We start from the raw sequence: 20,728 nt of genomic DNA, 5'->3' as shown, positions 1-20,728 counted from the left end.
ATCTGTGAGTCTGTGAAATTCTCTGTCTCAGAGGTCAGTGGAGGCCGGTTCTCTGGATATTTTCAAGAGATTGCTGGATAGGGGTCTTAAAAATAGTGGAGTCAGGGGATATGGGGAGAAGGCAGGAACGGGATACTGATTGGGGATGATCAGCCATGATCACATTGGCTCGAAAGGCCGAATGACCTACTCCTGCACCTATTGTTTATTGTATATATAACTATATATATATATCTAGATAGATATAGAGAGGTAGAGAGATAGATAGATAGATAGATAGATAGATAGATAGATAGATAGATAGATAGATAGATAGATAGATAGATAGATAGATAGATAGATAGATAGATAGATAGATAGACAGACAACTTCTATGCTTTCTGTTTCAGGAGGAGATTAAAGAGTTGGCTGGTGAGATGGCTGCAGCTGTCCCATCGACACATCAACTCTGTGCAGAAGATCTTATTGTAAATGTGAGTAATGGATGTTAAGCATGTGGAGGGACCTTCTCCTTACAGTGGCAGATAATCCCATTGAGAGATGCAACATGGAAAAAAAAACATGGAAATTGGTTATTAAACACGACAAGCTCCATATAATCTCTGATTACCCAACAAGATGGCGTCACGTGGTGGGGGTTACCTGTTGCGGGAGGGGGTGAGCGAGCAACATGAAGGCGGCTCCTCGGCCTGCAAATTCCTGCTGGTTTAACCCCACCCCTTTCCCCCTTGACACTGTGTTTCTTCCCTCCCGGCCTTGGGTTAAAATTTATACCCCTCTCTCGGTTCTTTTGGACAATCAGCAATAATGGAGGTGTATATATAAGTGGAAGATAGACACAAAATGCTGAAGTAACTCAGCGGGTCAAGCAGCATCTCTGGAGAAAAGGAATAGGTAATGCTTCGGGTCGAGACCCTTCTTCAGATTGAGTCAGGGAAAGGGAAATGGCTGACACTCAGTCCAAAGAAGGGTCTCGACCCAGAAAAGTCACCTATTCCTTTACTCCAGAGATGCTGTCTGACCCGCTGAGTTACTCCAGCTTTTTGTGTCTATCTTCGGTTACAATCAGCGTCTGCAGTTCTGTATGTATTTGTGTGTGTATCTCTCCCCCTCTCTCTCAGCCTCTCCTCTCTCTCCCCTCTCTCTCCCCTCTCTCTCCCCCTTCCTCCCTCCCACCCTCTTCCCCCTCCCACCCTCTGCCCCCTCTCCTCACTACCCTCCTCCACCTCCCTTCTCCCCTCCTCTCTACCCCCCCTCTCCCTCCCCTCCTCTCCCCCTCCCCTCCTCTCCCCCTCCCCTCCTCTCACCCCTCCCCGCCCCACCCCCTACCCCTCTCCCCCCTCCCCTCCCCACCCCCTACCCCTCTCCCCATCCCCCGCTCTCTCCCTTTCCCCCTCAGCCTCCCCTCCCCAATCTCTCCCCCATCTCCACCCTTCTCCTCCTCTCCTCCTCTCGTCTCTCATTCCCCTCTCTCCTCCCCCTCTCCCCTCCCCCTCCACTCCCCCTCTCCCCTCCCTCCCCTCGCCCCCTCCCCCATCTCCCCTCCCTCCCCCTCTCTCCTCCCCCTCTCTCCTCACCCTCTCTCCGCCCCTCCCCATCTCCTCCCTCCCCTCTCCCCCATCTCTTCCTCCTTGCTCCCTCCCCCTCTCCCCTCCTCCCTTCCCCCTCCTCCTCCCTCCTCCTCCCTCCTCTCTCTCCGCCCCTACCCCTCCCCCTCTCCGCTCTCCTTCCACTCCCCCTCCCCACCCCGTCTCTCCCTTCTCCCCTCCTCCAACTTCCTTCTCCCCTCCTCCAACCCCCCTCTACCACCCACCAACCCCCCTACCCCCCCCTCTTCCGCCTCCTCCACCCCTCTCCCCTCCTCCAACACCCTCTCCCCTCTACCCCCCTCCCTTTCCCCCATTTCTTCCCCCCCACTCCCCCTCCTCTTTCCCCTCATCTCTCTCTCCCCCCTCCTCTCCTCCCCACCTCCTCTGCCTCCCCACCTCCTCTCTCCCTCCTCTCTCTACTCTCTTGCCCCCTCCTCCCCCTTCCTCTCTCTCCCCCTCTCTCCCCTTTCCCCCTCCTCTCCCTCTCCCCCTCTCCCCTCCCGTCTCCCCCCACCCCCGTGTATGGCAGGTGGTTAGTGTGTATGTGAAGCCGCAACCGCACGTTAAGGGAACGGGACCCAGCAGTCTCCCCTCCCTCCCCTCGCCCATATTTCGGTAGTGATTTTCCTTGCGATTTTAGAAATCCACTACACTGTACATTTGGCACATTATTTTTCTGACTTTTTTATTAAAATTGTTGACCAGTCTGACCTTTTTTTAAAAATCTGACCCCTGCCCAGCTGCTGACGTTACAAAAACAGTGAATTCTTTACATCTTCTGGTAGAAATTTTCCTTAAGATTTCAAAAATCAAATCCTCTATAAATTTGGTCAATTATTTCCTGAGATATTTACTAAAATTTATAACCAAACTGACATTTAAAAAAAAATTAAGGTTGTGCAGCTGCTGACTTCACAATGCCTTTGCACCTGGCCCAACTGCATCCTAGCCCCGCCCGGCCCGCCCCCACCTGTCTCCTGGCCCCACCCGACCCCGCCTCCCCAGCCTGCTAGGTTGTTGATTCCATTGTTTTTCATTGAATTGAATTTAATTATTTCTCACTTAACATCACAAATTCTTAACACTAACTTTAAATTTCAAAGATAGTTAAAAAAAAAATAATTTGCTGTCTTCATTGACAGCTTAGATCAGACCCGCTGTCTGTGTGTGTGTATGGGGGGGGGTGGGGTGGTTAGTGTGTGAGTGACGCGACAGGCACCTCCCCAGAATTCCATAGAACTGCCAACAGCTTTCGTGCATGAGACGCGCACGCTTCATATCCAGAATATTCTGAACTCGTGACGCATGGTTGCTTTTCGCTCTCTCTGTCTCTCCCCCTCTCTCTCTCCCCCATCTTTCTCTCCCCATCTCTCTCTCTCCCCATCTCTCTCCCTCTCCCTCCCTATCTCTCTCCCACTCTCTCTCTCCCTCACTCTCCCCCCCTCGCTCTCTCCCCTCTCTCTCTACCCCTCTCTCTCTCCTCCCTTCTCTCTCTCCTCCCTTCTCTCTCTCCTCCCATCTCTCTCTCCCCTCCTTCCCGCTCTCCCACCCTCCCTCTCTCCTCCACCTCCCTCTCCCTCTGTCTTTAGCCCTTCTGTCTCTGCCCCTCTCTGTGTCTCTCCCCCTTCTCTCTCTGCACTCTCTCTCTGCCCTCACTCTCTATCCCCCCCCCCCCCCCCTCCCTCTCTAGACACGCCTGTGAGTTGGGGGCTATGCGTCAGTGGATAGGGAGGATATGGGGTAAAAGGAGCAAATTAATTATATTAATATAATATCAAGGGGGGTAGTTAGTGTGTGTATGGGGGTAGTTAGTGTATTTGTGGGGGTGATTGGTGTGTGTGACACCGCGTTTGGGGGGACAGACCCAACCGGTCTGCACTTGGTCTAGTATGACAATAAAACCCTCTTGACTGTTGAGCTCCATGGAAATTATTTTGATTCTTCCTTCATCGCCATCAACTCTCCGCAGCCTTTCAAGTTTGTATCGCTCTCCTACCCACTAGGACCAATTTACAGTTGCCAATAAATCCACATGTCATGGTGATGAGGGAGGATAGCAGTACATCGGGGGTAACCCTGATTTCTAAACAGTAATTTAGCAGCTTTACTAGCAGACCTGTGAAAGATGTAATGGAAGTACAAATTATTTATTGCCAGACTGTTGCACTGATTTCCTCCCTCATCCAAATGGCGAGTTAATTGGCCGCTGTAAATTGCCTGTAGTGGGTCAAGTTTTCCCGACTGAATGAATGTATTTAATATTCTGCACTCTAGGTGGTGCGTATGGACTACGGCATGAAGGAGAAGAATCCCATTGACGAGATGTGGTTCTACTGCAAGAGTAATCCCAACAAGGCCATCAAAATCCGCAAGAACCAGGTACGTTTTCCAGGCCCGGGTTGGAAACATATCCTTTATCTGAAGCTGAACGTAAACATCTCCGTCAAGCCGTACACGGACCAACACTGGGGATATAACTTTAATGTTTAGTTTTAGAGATACTGTTGCAACAGGTCCTTTGGCTCATCGAGTCCACGCTGACCAACAATTACCCGTTCGATGTCCTACACACTGTGGGTAAATTATGGACGCCAATTATCCTACAAACCCACATGGCTTTGGAGTGTGGAAGGAAACGGGAGCACCTGGAGAAAACCCACGTGGTCACAGTGAGAATGTGCAAACTCCATACAGACAGCACCCGTGGCCAGGATCGAACCCAGGTCTCTGGTGCTGTAAGGCAGCAATTCAACCTCTGTGACACTGTGCCGCCCTCAACTGACTGTGTTGCTCAGAGGCTGCCAAGGGCGCCCATCACTGCCTTGCCCTTTGCTTTGGGTTTGGTTACCATGCCTACTGTCAAGGTCTAAGCTGGGATCCAATTATCACCTCGGTGTGACTTGGAACTGGACCTTACTCCAATTGGTTAGAGGGCCTGTTATGATCTGGTCGTCTTTGCAGGAGAGGTTAGAGAGGCTGGACTTGTATCTATTGGAGCTTAGAGTGAGAGGAACTCTACAGAAACTAGAAGGGTCTCGACTCGACTCCATGTTCTCCAGAGATATTGCCTGACCTGCTGAGCTACTCCAGTACTTTGTGTCCCTCTGAAACTCTTCAGAACATGCATGGTATTGGCAGGATTGTGGTTTCCTTGTATAAATCTTATCTTCAAGAATATTAATATAAAATGGTCACCTGGTCATTAGTTGACATGAGAGCAGAGAGGTGTAGATAGATATTTGTTACGTTAAATTGTGAAGCTGGAGTTACAACAAATCAGCCACAATTTTATTAAGTTGTGCAGATGACGCGAGGGGATGAATGGCCATCTCCACTGCTCGCACCGTTTGTCTCCTTGTGGTTGTGGGTTGTTGGGAAGACCCAGTAGGAAGAGGACCTACAGCAGCCTGGGGCTTGCCTGGTTTGGAAACCGCTCGGGCAAGTGGACCGGACTTTGGACTTTTTGTAAATGGCGCCAAAATATGGCAACTCGTGCATGAGTGATCTATGCAAAAATAATTTTATTGTGCACATCCAGGTATCTCAGATGCTTCCGGTGATTTTCACAGAGCAGCTGATCCAGGTCTACTGCAGGAAGACTGACGACCAGAGTGTGCAGGCCGCCAAGGCGCTCTTTGTCCAGTGGTGCACCAACAGGAACTTTACCAAACCAAGTGTAGGTAGATGATGATGCTTCCATTTGCAGTAACAGTTTCTGCATCCTTCCTTGGCTGTTTTGTACTCCTGGGACATTACTGCATAACTTTGGCCCACCGTCTCTGTGCCGAACAAGATGCCAATTTAAACTAATCCCATCTGCCTGCACGTGATCCATATCCCTCCATTCCTGACCCATATGCCTCCATTCCTTATACATTTGCATCTATCTTTGGGGTAAACCAGCATCTGCATTTCTTTATTTCTACATTCCCTCCATCACTTATGTTCATGTGCCTGTCTCAATGCCACTTAATCGTCATTATCAAATCTGCTTCCACCAGTAACGTTGTTGATAAGAACCAGCTCCTCATTGCCTTCATAAAAGAATCATAAAATTGTTAGAGATCGCAGATCCATCAAGTCTGTGCTGAGTCCTAATAATGTAATTCCATAAACGCCAAATATTCTGATGGCGGAACATGTATAGGTGACTTTTCAGGTCAGGGCCCTTCTTCCAAATTCACCTACCCATGTCTTCCTGAGATGCTGCCTGACCCCCTGAGTCACTCCACCACATCTGCAGTTCCTTGTGTTTAGGTTGGATCGGACCATGGTTGATGGATGACATGGGCGTGGGTTTTTAACGATGTGTGACAGGAAGGGACGTTTTTCTCTATTAAAAAAAAGGTGACAAAGTGCTGGAGTAACTCAGCGGGTCAGGCAGCATCTCTGTAAAACATGTATAGGCGACGTTTTGGGTTGGGGCCCTTCTTCGTACATTAGTGGGGGGGGGGGGGGTGAGAAAACTAGGAGAGAGGAGGGACAGGATAAAGCGTGGCAGGTAATTGGTGGACATAGGTGAGGGGGTTATTTGATAGGCATATGTTTGGAGCAAAGGCCAGAGAATACAACAAGTGTGAGGCAGAAGAATTGAAGAGATGCGAATTGTGAAGCCAAAGGAAGGAATATGGGTGGAAGTGGAGTGGAGAAATAGGTGCGAGTTCAGCAAGGGCACTTGGGGGGGGGATGAAGGGAAGAAACGGGGGAGGGGTGTAGTGTGGGGGAGAAAGGAAGGTGTGGGGGCTTGTTAGAGGTTACCTAAAATTGGAGAATTCAATGTTTCAACCATCTTCCTGTGAAACCTCCTCTTCACCTGTGTTCACCTATTACCTGCTATGTTTTGCCCAGCCTTTCTTCTCCTCACAGCTTTCTTTCTCCCCCCCCCGACCTCCCACAATCAGTGGGTCTTGAACCAAAACATCACCTATTCATGTTCTCCAGAGATGCTGCCTGACCTGCTGCACCTCCAGCACATTGTGTCATTTTTGTACACCAGCTTCTTCAGCTCCTTGTATCTACATAGAAATATTTATAGGCACACTCATTTATTCCAGATTGGCTCTTGTTGTTAACTCATAAGGCACATGGAAGAAGAGTCCTGACCCAAAACTTCAACTGTCCATGTTCTCCAGAGATGCTGCCTGACCCACTGAGTTACTCTGGCACTTTGGGTCCTTTTGTAAATCAGCATCTATAGTTCCTTTTTTCATACATTTTGAAGTTTTTCTGGGGTGGGAGATTGCAACCTTCACGTGGTCCGCCCTGTTTCGACAAATGCTATGTTTTGCCCAGCCTTTCTTCTCCTCACAGCTTTCTTTCTCCCCCCCCCCCCACCGATCCCCCACAATCAGTGGGTCCTGAACCAAAACATCACCTATTCATGTTCTTCAAAGATGCTGCCTGACCTGCTGCACCTCCAGCACATTGTGTCATTTTTGTACACCAGCTTCTTCAGCTCCTTGTATCTGCACAGAAATATTTATAGACACACTCATTTATTCCAGATTGACTCTTGTTGTTAACTCATAAGGCACATGGAAGAAGAGTCCTGACCCAAAACTTCAACTGTCCATGGTCTCCAGAGATGCTGCCTGACCCACTGAGTTACTCTGGCACTTTGGGTCCTTTTGTAAATCAGCATCTGTAGTTCCTTTTTTCATACATTTTGAAGTTTTTCTCTAGCCATTTAACGTATGAATTTTAAATAGGCTGATAATGATTTTCCTATCCCTCCTACATGGTGGTGAACCAGTGTATGTTTGTTCCTACCTACAGGATGGGGATATAGACACCACTATAGTCTGAATGGAACAGCGGCAATGGTGACAGCGATGACTCCAATCCCAGAGAAGAGCTTCAGTCTTCTCGTCGGGCAAACAGCTGTAAATCACAAAGCTTTTTCAGTAGGAAAGTGGGAATTTTCTGTGAATCCTGGATCTTTTTTCTCCCTGCAGTCCCTGCGATGGTATAATCTCCTAGCTTCCTTGGTTCTTTTCCAATTAGCAGTTTCCCAAACTCTTGCTTGAATGGAGAAAAGCAGTCTTCATGCAAAGAAATCCAAGTCTAAATGACTTGGTCAGTAGAGAAGAATGGATTCGGTTTTTTGAAACGAGTTATTGAATGATTGACTTTTTTTCCCAATCGGCACCTGACAAGTTTGAAGCCACTTAGCTAGATTTATCTGAAAGATCTTCCACACAAATGTTGGAAGAGTGCGAATTGTGCTCACACCAAAGGATAAAGCTTTATTTTACCCAACTCTGATTGTAATGACTCTGGATACCTATGGCCAAATGGCAACTAAAACACAGGAACGGGACTGTATGTGTTACATTGAGGCAATGGGCTTTGACTTTCCACAAAGGATCACTATGCCCAGTGATTCCTGCTTGCAGGAATAATGCCTTTACAGGCTGGGAAGGAACACAAGTCACCGTTTTGCCTTTTTATCATGGAAAAAAAAGTTGTGCAAGTGTGATGGACATATATTCTTGTAACTATACACTTTATTGCTTCGAGGGATTATGGTTGGTACCATGAATGTTATGCTGCTTAAAATATTATTACTTCAGTCCACAGTTGAACATACAGGCACCTCGCATTTTATGTGGGGAATATGTGCTTGAAAAGCAGCGTGCAATTCAAAGACACATAAATGAAACATATACTCGACTAATCTTACTTGGATGACCTAAAATTAAAGCATATAATTAGTTAGTTACCCAATTGTAGCTAATTTCAAACTTCAATTACTAGATCTAAACATCTATCCATTTCTTAAATTGATTGATTGATTGATTAATTGATTGATTGATTATACCTTTAATAATCCTTTACAGGAAATTACAGTGCCACGACAGCTTCAAGACAGACATAACACCACACATTTCCTCAAATAGCTTCCATACTTAACAAGGTAAAATACAAGTTAAAATACAAGTTAAAATACAATTAATTTAAAAAAGTGCAGTTATTTATGCGCATTATATAACCTTATAGCAGCTGGTAAACAGGACTTCCTATGTCTCTCAGTTTTGCACATTGGTGCAATCAGTCTCTGACTGAAGATGCTGCTCTTGATCACCTTCAGGGCATGGAGTGGGTGAGTGGGGTTGGTCATTATTGAACCCAGTTTGTTCAGAGTTCTGGCCTCTGCCACCTGCTGGACCGTTCGTTGCTCAGCCCCGACCACTGAGCCGGCCTTCCTGATCAGCTTGTCCAGTCTGTTTTTGTCCGCTATGCGGGCGCCATCTCCCCAACAGGCCACAGCAAAAAACAGAGCACTGGCCACCACTGAATGGTAGACACTGCACAGTAGGGGTTAGCAGATGTTAAATTACCTCAGCCTCCTTAAAAAATACAGTCGGCTTTGTCCCTTCCTGTACACCGCCTCCATATGACACTTCCAGTCCAGCTCACTGGACTGGACATTTTTAAATAGCCTAAGTATCCAAATAATATTCACAAATAATTCACAATAAAACATGATTTTTAAATCTCATTTACATTAATTTATATGCCAAATGGAAGGAATTTAATGTTCAATTGCTGTAAATTAAAGTCCATTTAAATCAGCTTTCTAGTGGGATTCTGTGAACGCGCTGGTTTAGAACGTTCACATTGCGGTAGATTTGTGCCCTCAAATGCCCAGAAAAATACTGCGGGATATAATGGGCCCAAAATTAGCTGCTCGCAACATTAAACTTTGTATAAAGGGATCTTAAGAAGCCCTTTTTAATGTAAAAATAAACAGCTTACCTTCTGTTGTCCCCTGTATGAGATCTGTCCGTCGGGGGTTTAGAGGTTAATTTTTAAACTACTATAACAATTAGATAAAGCCCTTAAAACTAATAATAGCTCAAGCGACGGAAACTTCCTGCGATTTTTCGTTAATAATTAACTAGGCTGAACATCCTCGATTTGAACAGTCTAGGGGAAATCGCGTTTTAAACCCGCCCCCCTCTAAACGGCGCCAAAATCGCGCACACGGGCTGGGACAGATTTTCAGCGACGCTTCAGGTACGCTTTGCAACATACCTACTTACTGCTGCCTAATACATGAATGTTGCTGTGGGAGAATGGGACCAGTAATGGTGTTCCAGATCCTAGCATTAGATACCTCTCTACTGCGGCAGGTCTTGTCACTATCCTACTTGGTGCTGTGTGTCCATTTGAATCACACTACATGAGTCAGGGCAGATAGATAGAATCAAGGTTTGATTAAACAATCACTTTCAGGGCTCCGTTTTGCTATGCCACTTTTTTATGATGATAAGTGGAAAGACCTACTTTTAGCATGACATGGTGTACTCGGGGCATTTTTAATATGCTGGTTTCGCAATAAAGAAGTCAGTGCACTAAACATATTTTATGCAAATTGCTTCACCCTAAGTGTAGGGTTGAAAATTGTAAGTGTTTTAAAACATGGCTTTTATACAATTTCAATCGGTTGAAAATTGAACTACATTTATTTTTCTCCTCCCATTTTTGTTTTGATCCAAACTGATAGTTGGAACAAGATCAATGCTTGCAGGATGTTCAACTATTGATTCCTGATCAATAATGGAGGGTTTTCTATTCAATGTGTCTTTATTTTAGTTTAGTTTGGAGATTCAGCATGGCAGTGGGTTGGAAAGTTAATTATCCCCAGTGTGTAGGAAGTGGATGGAAAAGTGGGATAACACAGAACGAGTGTGATGGGTGATCAGTGATCAGTGATCAGTGTGGACTCGGTGGGCCAAAGGGCCTATATCCACCCTGCTTCTTGCAATCAAAATGTTTTGTTTAAACCTGGCTCCATGTGGGAGAAAGTGGGACGTTTTGACTGACTAGCGCAAGAACTCTGTGGGTGGAATGAATGTTAGCATGTTAGGTTTGTACACTATACTGGCTCACTGGATAAAACCATGAAGAGCACGTGATTCCCTAAAGAGCACATGCTCTGGTGCTTGCTGAGGTTCCACCACCGACCCCCTCCCCAAATTGCCTGAGGATTTTAAATGCACTATATAACTATTTACTCAAACAAAGGTGTTCTTCTAGTTTGTGAAAACCAGCTGAAGTTGGCTTTTATCCAGGAGGTTCAGCGAGAGAGATGCAACAGTGCGTTTACTGTGCCTGTCTGTTTATTGCAGGAGATGGGGAAGTAATATCTCTGGTTGAAACCTTGTGTACATATATTTGCATTGTCGGGATATCTCAGGGAGGGTACCGTCTACCCTTGTTATTACGGATTTCTTTATATCTCCACAGGTCTTCCATAACATGGAGCTTTTCTTCCTCTGCCTCTGTGCCTTTTTCAGTGCAATAGAGTCCTCACCACCCAGTGATGACTCCTTTTTCTGTCTCCACCGGTCCCCTTCCTCTTGGACCTCCCCGGATGGCCTTCTGCCCTCTTTAGACCTTTACATATCCTGACCCGCTGAGTTACTCCAGCATTTTGCGTCTATCTTTATAACTTATTTTAGTTATAGTGGACGGAGACAAAGGGGGCCCACCCACAACTACAATGGTATCATTTAACAGGGGCCCACTTGCCATCACTTCATTAGGGGCCCACTTGCCATCGGGCAAGCTGACACCCTGGCCAGTCCGCCACTGCATCCAGCTACCAAACCTCCCTCACCTGGGTAGCTTACAGGTTGAGCATTGAATTCTCCAATTTTAAGTAACATCTAATTAACACTGTTCCCTTCCTTCTCCCCCTCACTCTCTTATTTCTTGCACCCACCCCTGTGCTACTTTCCTCCCTCTGGCTTCACCATTTACAACTCTTCAAACCTGTCTCATCCCTTCTGTTCTTATCTCTGGCCTTTGTTCCAACCATCTACATATTAACTCCGCCCCCACAGACCTATTACCTGCCAGACTTTGTCCCGCCTCTCCTCCTTTTTCAGCTTTCTCCCCTCCCCGCCCTCCCCCATCTGTCTCAAGGGTCTCAACCTGAAACGCCACTTACCTGTGTTCTCTTGAGATGCTGTCTGACCTGCTGAGTTACTCCAGCACTTTGTGTATAAACCAGCATCTGCAGTTCATTGTTTCTGCATTGTTTCTGCATTCTCCCCTCACCTGTGCCTATGGTACACGTGACAATAAACTAAACTCAAACTTATCACTTGCCAGGTTTGCTCCTGCCCCCAACTCTCTTTCAGTTTCCTCCTCCCTATGACTGACAATCAATCTGAAGAAGGGTCCTGACTTACACCGTGGTCCCGACCCAAAGTGTCACCTATCCATGTTCTCCAAAGATGCTGTCTGACCCGCTGAGTTACTCCAACACTTTGTGTTCTCTCTCTAGAGAACTTTATTTAACTGAGGTTTGCGGGATAATTTAATAGTTCATGGCATTTTATTTATCACAATTCAATATGGTAATCTTTTGTTAGTTAAAATGTATGCAGATATCATGAAAGGTTGTGGAATATCAATTAAATTGGGTTTATCTGCTCATTACCATGTCACTTTGAGAACTTATTGTGTGCAATTTATCTGGAACATTTGCATTATAGCAGTGATTACATTAAAAGTTCCTTAACACAATCAGACTAAGTGGTTTATTACAAAGGACTGAACAACAGAAATGTATTTTCCCCTCTGGAGCTTCATTAATGTTTGGCGTTCTTGACATCTGTGAAGGTTGAGTCATTCAATATATTCATGTCAGAGGAGCAAAATTAGGCCATTCAGCCCATACAATACAATACAATACCTTTTATTGTCATTTGAACCTCACATGAGGTTCAAACGAAATTTGGTTTCTGCAGCCATACAAAAAAAAGAACCAAGACACACACCAACACAATTCAATTCACATAAACATCCATCACAGCGAGTCCTCCTCACTGTGATGGAAGGCAAAACTTAAACATATCTCTCCCCTGCACTCCCCTCTCCCGCCCATGTCAGAGTCAAAGACAGAGTCAAAGCCCCCGGCGGGCGATGTTAAATGTCCCGCAGCCATTAAAGTCACGCCGGGTGATGCAAGGCCACGCACCGGGTCTTGGTGTTGGAGCCCCGGCGGGCGCTCACAAAGTCCCGCGGCCATTCCAAGCCGCGCGGGGCGGTGATGTAAGGCCCCGCTCCAGGTAAACTTCAACCCCGCAACTCGGGCGGGAGAAGTCACCGTTGCGGAAGCCCCGAAAAGCGGTCTCCCACCAGGGACCCGCGGGCTCCCGGCATCACTGTCCACAGACCTGCGGTAGGAGCCTCCGAAGCTCCGGGTGTCGGGTCACAGCAGCGCTCCACCACAGCTCCACCCGCTCCGGACTCGGCCAGCTCCGTGATGGTGAGTAAATCCGCAGCTCCGCGACTGGAGCCCCAGGTCATTCCTGTTGGAGGCCGCTCCACGTTGCAGCCCCAACGACAACGGAGACCCGACAAAGAAAAAGTCGGGTCTCCCGTGCAGGGGAAAGGCCTTAAAGTTCCCCCACCCCACCCCACCCCCACACACATGCCCCGACAAAAAAAACAATAAAAACTACATAGAACAAGACAGAAAACAATAAAAAGACAGACGGACTGCAGAGGCCGCTGCTGACAAGAGTCGCGCCGCCCAATTTACTAACATCGAGTCTACTCTACCATTCAATCGTGGCTGATCTATCTTCAGGCATGAGACGCGAATAAACTGAAAAAAGAGGAAGAGAGATGGGGGTCCAGGCCTGGTACGATTCCAAGGTGCAACGCCCCTGGCGGGTGTAAAAGGGGGCAGCCCCCCTTTATGCAAATTTATTTTGCTAATTATATCTTGCAATTACAGTTTTCTTGCCTGTTTACCCTTAATTTCTCACAGGGTTTTCCCCACTCACAGGGAATCCTTCACTGCTCACACTCACAGGAAACCCACCACCTTTGCTTACTCACAGAGAATCCTTCACTGCTCAAGCTCACAGGGACCTCCCCCCTTACCTTTGCTCACACTGACGGACCCCCTCACTGCTCACACTCACAGGGAGCCCCTTACTGTTCACACTCACAGAGACTCTCCCCTCTGCTCACCAGGGCTCACACACACTCCCTTTACTTGCTTTAAAACGCTTATTGACACCCACAAGACCACGGCCCTGCAGCCACGCACCCGGTCGTTCCCAGCCCAGTGCCCACTCTCCTGCTGCCCTCCAGTGGGGCCGCCGCTACCTGCGCTAACTTCGCTCCTGCCCCCGGACGCCTCCATCCTCCAATCATCGCGCTGAATCATCAAGTATAGGGTGATTTCACGAAAGGTCACTGGAGCGTAGATCCGCACCCACATGACCGAAAATTTTAACTGGGGGACAAGCGTCACTTCCGGTACATGTTAGTGAATGGGAAAACACGCACTTTCACACCCGTTAAAAACATCGAAAACGGCCAGGTTTTGAGCTGCAATTTACTGAGCCAGTCGGGGTGACCGTCAGGCACAGCTAACTAAATTTACAGTAAAAAAAAAAGATAGAAACTAAGGTAAATACAAGAGGGAGCTGAAGGGGCAAAATAAGCGGAAGTTGATAGCGGACATTTTTCGTGGAGATTTAAAGATCCAAAATATCGGGAATTATCGCGTTTGCTCGCTGCATTTCATCAAAAGTAAGGCATTATTGGCTTTGTTATCTTTATTCATTTGGTAGATGAAAAGTATTAAAAGTTAGAAATCCTTCAGTAAAATTGCAAAATCGCTCATGGTTCTCGGGTGGGTTTTAACATGCAAAATGAACACGCTTCTGAAGCTACATTCACCATTTAAATATCCGTGAATCATAAATGCGTCTTGAAATAAATTTTACTCAGATGCAAGCTAAGGAATGGTATCATTGTCAGCTGTTCATTTGACAAAATCAGGACATTTTATTATTAGCCAAAAAATGTGGGTGCGGATCTACGCTCCAGTGACCTTTCGTGAAATCACCCTATAGAGAAGCGAGAGCTGAAGGGACAACAGCAGCTAAAGTGCTTGGTAAACAATGGCCGTGCAGATATCGGAATTGAAAATATTGGGGATTATCGCGTTTGCTCACTGCATTTCATCAACAGTAAGGCATTATTTGTGTTTTTTCTTGATTCCTTTGGTATCTAAAAAATCCTCAGAAGTGATAAATCTGGCTGTAAATTTTTCTTCAGATGCGTTTTCATTTTGTATGTAAAAACCCACTTGGGAACCATGGGCGATTTAAAAAAATTACAGCCAGATTTATCACCTGAAACGTTTTAGATGCCAAAGGAATCAAGAAAAAACACAAATAGTGCCTTAGTTGATGAAATGCAGTGAGCAAACGGCCAATGTTCGCCAAGCGCTCTGGTTGTTGTTGTTCCTTCAGCTCTCGCTTTATCTACCGTCATTTCTCCTCACATTTGAAATTCTGAAGTAGGCTAAATGTCTCACACGCTTATCCCGATTTCCATAATTATTTACAGTGCAAAAATGTACAATTTCGGCGGGTTTTAACGGGCCCGCTACGCTGGAAACAATGGTAAGTGCCTACCTGCGGTTCATCGCGTGTACTCCATTTGGAGTAGCGTAGCAACAGTACGGGTCATGGGTCGTGCCCAGACTGCCATGAAACCTCCCTATAGAGATTTAGATTTTTTTTTTAAACTAATTTCAAAATCCGCAGATAAATCTCATGCCTGTATCTTTCCCTATCAACATCATTCTATTGCCTTCTCCCTGTAACCTTTGACATCCTTACTAATCAGGAACCTGTCAATCTCTGCTTTAAAAATACCTAATGAATTGGCCTCCACAGACAATGAATTCTGTGGCAATGAATTCCACAGATTTGCCACCCTCTGACTAAAGAAATTCCTCCTCATCCTCATTCAAAGGTACATCCTTTTATTATAAGGCAGTGTCCTCTGGTCCTAGAATCTCCCATTGTTGGAAACATCCTTTCCACATTCACTCTATCTAGGCCTTTCTTTATTATATGGTCGGGTTCAATGAGATCCCCTTCATTCTGAACTCCAGCGAGTACAGGCCCAGAGCTCTCAAACGCTCCTCGAACGTTAACCCAATCATCTCCGGGACCCTGTTGAAGGCTGAAACTAATTTTGATCAATGTAGGGTTATGGGGTACAGTTGAGAAAATAGATCTGGGGCTATAATTGGACCTAGCCTACTGCTGCTAAACTGCAAAGAGTGGGGCAGTACAGTGGCACAGCGGTAGAGTTGCTGGCTTGCAGCACCAGATACCCGGGTTCGATCCTGATTCTGGGTGCTGTATGTATGAAGTTTGTACATTCTTCACACAGACGTACAGGTTTGTCGGTTAATTGGTTTTGGTGAAAATTGTAAAATATCGCTAGTGTGTGATACTGGCAGTGTTTGGGTTGATTGCTGGTCGGCGCGGACTCGGTGAGCCGAATGGCCTGTTTCCTCATTGTATCTCTAAAGTCTGAGAAAATTAAGAAGGGAGTGAGTAAAATCCTGCAATTTAGCCAGCGTATGTCCACATGTTTATTGGGCAGGTGCTCCACAGCCAACTCTTGGAATGCCTGGGAGCCCAACATATTTGCTCAGGAATCTCCAGGAACGGGCATAGATAGGAAGCTGTAACCACCCGCTCTAACAGTGTGCCTTCCAATGTTTCCTATTAGCACCAAAACTGAACACAATAATCCAATCAATTAGACATAAAACGCCGGAGTAACTCAGCGGGACAGGCAGCATCTCTGAAGAGAAGGAAAGGGGGACGTTTAGGGTTGAGACCCTTCTTCTGACCCGAAATGTCACCCATTCCTTCTCTCCAGAGATGCTGCCTGTGTCGCTGAGTTACTCCAGCATTATCTTTCTGAGTGTAAACCAGCACCTGCAATTCCTTCCTGCACCATCAAATAAATTAGTATTTTGAAAAAGGTAATCGTACAAATACTCGAATTGCAAGTACGTTTAAAGCAGTGGAGTAAAAGCTCGAAGAGGAGTTAATTTTAAGGGGCAGGTATGCATAAAGTTTGCACTGAATTTATTATATGGTCGTCAACGATTGCACTGGGAGTTTGATTGGCAGCGAGCGGGGCCCGGATTCTCCGAACTCTCCACAACCCCCAACCAGAGGCGGCGAGCAGGCGCAGTTTGCAGCGAGTCGGTGCAGCTTTTGCAGCGGAGATTCAGAGCAAGATGAACCGGTGCGAAAGCCGCAAGAGACGGAGATCCTTCAGCCCTGACAGAGGCAGCCCCGAGCGGGGAGTTTTGCAGCCGAGTAAATCGAATTACCAGGAATGGGACGTAGAGGATGTTTGCCGCTTCCTGCGGATGAAAGGCCTGGGAAAGTTCGAGCAGTTATTTAGAGGCAAGTATGGAACCAGAGAACCGTGCAAACCCTTCCTACCCGTGCCGGCTTTTTTTTTCCGGTGGGGTTGGGGGAGGGGAAGAGAGGAGGAGCTGGACAGTTCATTCCAACCCTTTCCTTGCATGTCTGCTCCTCAGAACCAAAGATCCTAGAGCGAGCTCAGAACAATTCGAACCAAAGATCTTTGATTCAAACACATGACAGAACCAGGCAGCAAAAGCAGGAAGAAGGCTCCTGAATACCAGTATCTTTGCTGAATACTTCATTTTCCTGTTTGAGACCACGTGCACCCACACAGGGCATTTGCAAAGCCTTATCCCCAACACCAAAGATTGTAGCTCCTCTAGTATATTTGCCTAACACAGCTCTGAATCTTTCCAGACTAATTGTCATTTCCGTATGAAAGGCCCGCATGCATCGTGCTCAGACGAACATATACAACGTCAATAAGATTGACTGTTTGCATTTAGGGCACGGCCGCCTTATTTTACATCATTGTTTTTATTCCCATTTAAGCATCTGGTTAGAGTAATTGTGTTTTGCATGTGATGTCCTTTCCTTAAATCGACATGACCACTACTTAATGGTAATGCAATTTATCGGATGAATGATCTGTTAGATTTCCCGTGTTATAAGAACGACACTGTATCTCATTGTTCATGCTTTGAGATAACCTGAGGTTGTCCATTTAAAGGATATTTGGGCAGGTACATGGATAGGAAAGGTTTGGAGGGTCAAAGCAGGTAGGTAGGGGGATTGTGGTCAGCAAAGGCAAGTTATGCGGCGGAGACCTTGGTTTGAACCTGACCAGGGGTGCTGTCCGTACGGAAACCTCGTGGGTTTCCACCGGGTGTTCCAGTTTCCCACATCCCAAAGACGTGTGCGTTTGCAGGTTAATTGGCCCTCTGCAAATTTCCCCTGGTGTGTGGGGAGTGAATGAGAAAGTGGGAAAACATAGAACTAGTGTGAACAGGTGATCAATGGCCAGTATGGACTCGGTTGGGGCGAAGGGTCTAGACCCGAAATGTCACCTATTCCTTTTCTCCAGAGATGCTGCGTGACCTGCTGAGTTACTCCAGCTTTTTGTGTCTCTTTGGTTTAAACTAGCATCTGTAGTTCCCACCCAAACCATCCCCTCCCCAGCTATTTTCCCCTGCCACCGCAGGAGATGCAACACCTGTCCCTTTACCTCCCCCCTCGACTCCATCCAAGGACACTGACAGTCTTTTCAGGTGAGGCGGAGGTTCACTTGCACCTCCTCCAACCTCATCTGCTGTACCCGCTGTTCCAGGTATCAACTCCTGTACATCGGCGAGACCAAGCGCAGGCTCGACGATCGTTTTGCTGAACACCTCCGCTCAGTCCGCCTTACCCTCCATGATCTCCCGGTTGCTCAGCACTTTAACTCCCCCTCCCATTTCCAATCTGACCTTTCTGTCCTGGACCTCCTCCATTGTCAGAGGCCCAGCGCAAATTGGAGGAAGATCACCTCATATTTCGCTTGGGGAGCTTACACCCCAGCGGTATGAACATTGACTTCTCTAACTTCAAATAGCCCTTGCTTTCTGTAGATCAGTGTAACTCCTGTTATAAGTCATACTTTGTAGCTACGCCCACTAGTTTAACAGAAAGCTTCTCTGCCATTCTCTCTCACTTTTAGAGTAATGTGCTAATATGAAGTTACCTATGCTGTTATGTTAATAAAGTCTTTGGATATTAATCACGGCGTGAGACTTTGGTTATTCCAAAGCTCAACATGGTGTGAGAGTGTACGGACTCACTCCTTGCTTAATTATATTGCTTTTATTTTAGTTTGTTGTTTTCTCCAGTGATATTGCTATGGCTTCTGCTCTCAGAAAACCAGAGATCTTGGTATTTGATGAGGATCTTGCAGAACGGTGGCGTGTATTTGAAGAGGATTTTTCAATTTACATTGAAGGGGCTCGCCCTATTGCTGCTCCCGGTGTCCGAGCGTCAATTCTTCTCAATCTGGCAGGCACAGGAGCTGCTCGACGTGCCAGAAGATTTCACTATGAACAGGCTAGATTTGACCTGGCTGGTGTCCAGATCGCTCCTGCTGAATCTATCTGAGACCCTGACTGCCTACTACCCAAATTCCGACAGTTATGTGAGTTGCGTACTAACTTGGTCATGGAACGACATTTGTTCTTTTCCCGAAGCCAGAGACAGGGAGAACCTGTGGAGATGTATGTCAGTGCATTGAAGCACATTGCCAATCGATGCGATTTCAGGGATAAATGTGATAGCCTTGTCCGTGACCCTCTAGTTTATGGTGTCCGCATTGATAAATTACGCGATGAGTTACTGCGGGATGCTGACCTTACTGTCGCGACTGCTGAAAACAGCTGTTGCGTTGCTGAAATGGCTGACGCTCATACAAAAGTTTTAGGACACTCTTGTTGGTCGTGAAATTAATGTTGCTGGTATGTCTTATCAAATCTCTCGCTGTTCTCATCAAGTGCCCGATACCTCTATCGTGAGATTGATAGACAATTGCTTTAATTGTGGGGGTTCACGTGCTGCTGTTCGTGACCGTTGCCCGCGTACGGAAAATTATGTCGATTTTGCAACAGAAGAAACATTTCTTCAAATGCTGTCGTTCACGTAGCAAGACAATCTGTTAATTCACTTGGCCGTGAAAACTCGCTCTCAGAATGCTCTCAAACAGCTCCCACGGATTTGCAGGCTGATAGCGAAGGTTTTGACTTCGATGTACATTCCTTGTCTGATTTAATGCATAAACATCTGGACCCCAAGGTCGCTTTGCTCGTTAATGGCAAGAACTTTTATCTGAAAGTTGATACTGGTGCCAGGTGCAACGTAATGTGCCTAGCTGTGTTTAAAAAGTTACGAAAAACAGAGACTGTCTGCCTCCCTCATCCCATTTGCAGGAGGTCCAGTGCACCCTATCAGTCAAGTTGAGTTGCGTTGCTGTCTTAACTCACATGTCCACAACCTTAGTTTCTATGTGGTTCGTGAAAATGTGCCGTCTCTACTTGGTGCCAACGCATGTCAAGACATGGGTCTTGTCTCTTTCAGCCCTTCTGTTTGTCATCTGACTACAGCCTGAGACTTTAGCCAACAAATCCTGACACAATACAAGATTTGTTTGACGATAAGCTGGGCAGGTTGCCTGTCAGGTACACGATCACCATTGACCCTGAGGTAATTCTAGTTGTTCGTCCAGCTCATAAAATTCCCCATGCTTTGCGGGACCGCGTTCAAAGTGAACTCAACAGAATGGTGTCTCTAGGTGCGATTGCTCCCGTCACTGTCCCCTCGGATTGGGTTTCCACCGTGGTTGTGACAACAAAGAAGAATAAAGAAGAGATATGGATTGGTGTCAATCCCAAGGACTTAAACACAGCAATTAAACCACCTCACTATCCCATGTGCACTGTGGACGAGATCACAGCGTAGATGGGCTGTGGCAACTGTATTCACATTACTAGATGCCAAGAGTTCATTCTGGCAGATTTCGCTGGAACACAACTCCTCCAAGTTAACCACTTTCAGCACTCTGTTCAGGCGTTACAAATTTCTTTGCTTGCCTTTTGGATTAAGCTCTGCTAGTGAAGTATTTCAACAAGCAATGGAGCAGTTGTTTGCAGACTACCCATGCTCTTTGTAGTGGATGACATCCTCGTTGTGGGACGAACTGTCGAAGAACACGATGCTAATCTGACGAAGGTCCTGGATCGCGCCAAGCTGAACCCTCAAAATTCCAAATTCAGGGTAAGTGAGGTGAAATACATAGGCCATGTGTTTACTAAAGACGGCCTAAAAACTGTTCCTGGATCTACTCAACTTACGCAACATCTCCCGCGACCCCATGCCAAGGAATCTCTGCCAACT

The 20,728-nt window shown here is 46.5% G+C and overlaps 1 protein-coding gene across 2 annotated transcripts in view; it reads left to right on the top strand.

Annotated features, from left to right (window-relative positions):
* Window positions 1–20,728, top strand: part of LOC116986349 (deoxynucleoside triphosphate triphosphohydrolase SAMHD1-like) — a 230,967-nt gene that overhangs the window by 188,458 nt on the left and 21,781 nt on the right. Inside the window, exon 1 of one of the 2 annotated variants that reach the window (XM_033041794.1) lies at window positions 16,612–16,852. The exons of the other annotated variant lie outside the window; for it this stretch is intronic. Coding sequence (XP_032897685.1) covers window positions 16,681–16,852 — 172 coding nt within the window. The 5' untranslated portion in view covers window positions 16,612–16,680. Of the gene's footprint in view, window positions 1–16,611; window positions 16,853–20,728 lie in introns of those variants that run through there. 2 annotated transcript variants of the gene reach the window in all.

The sequence above is a fragment of the Amblyraja radiata genome, chromosome 23 (genome assembly GCF_010909765.2).
Source record: "Amblyraja radiata isolate CabotCenter1 chromosome 23, sAmbRad1.1.pri, whole genome shotgun sequence".
NCBI classification, from domain to species: Eukaryota; Metazoa; Chordata; class Chondrichthyes; order Rajiformes; family Rajidae; genus Amblyraja; species Amblyraja radiata.
Note: the sequence above shows the minus strand (reverse complement) of the source record. Positions and strands in the feature narration are given on the sequence as shown.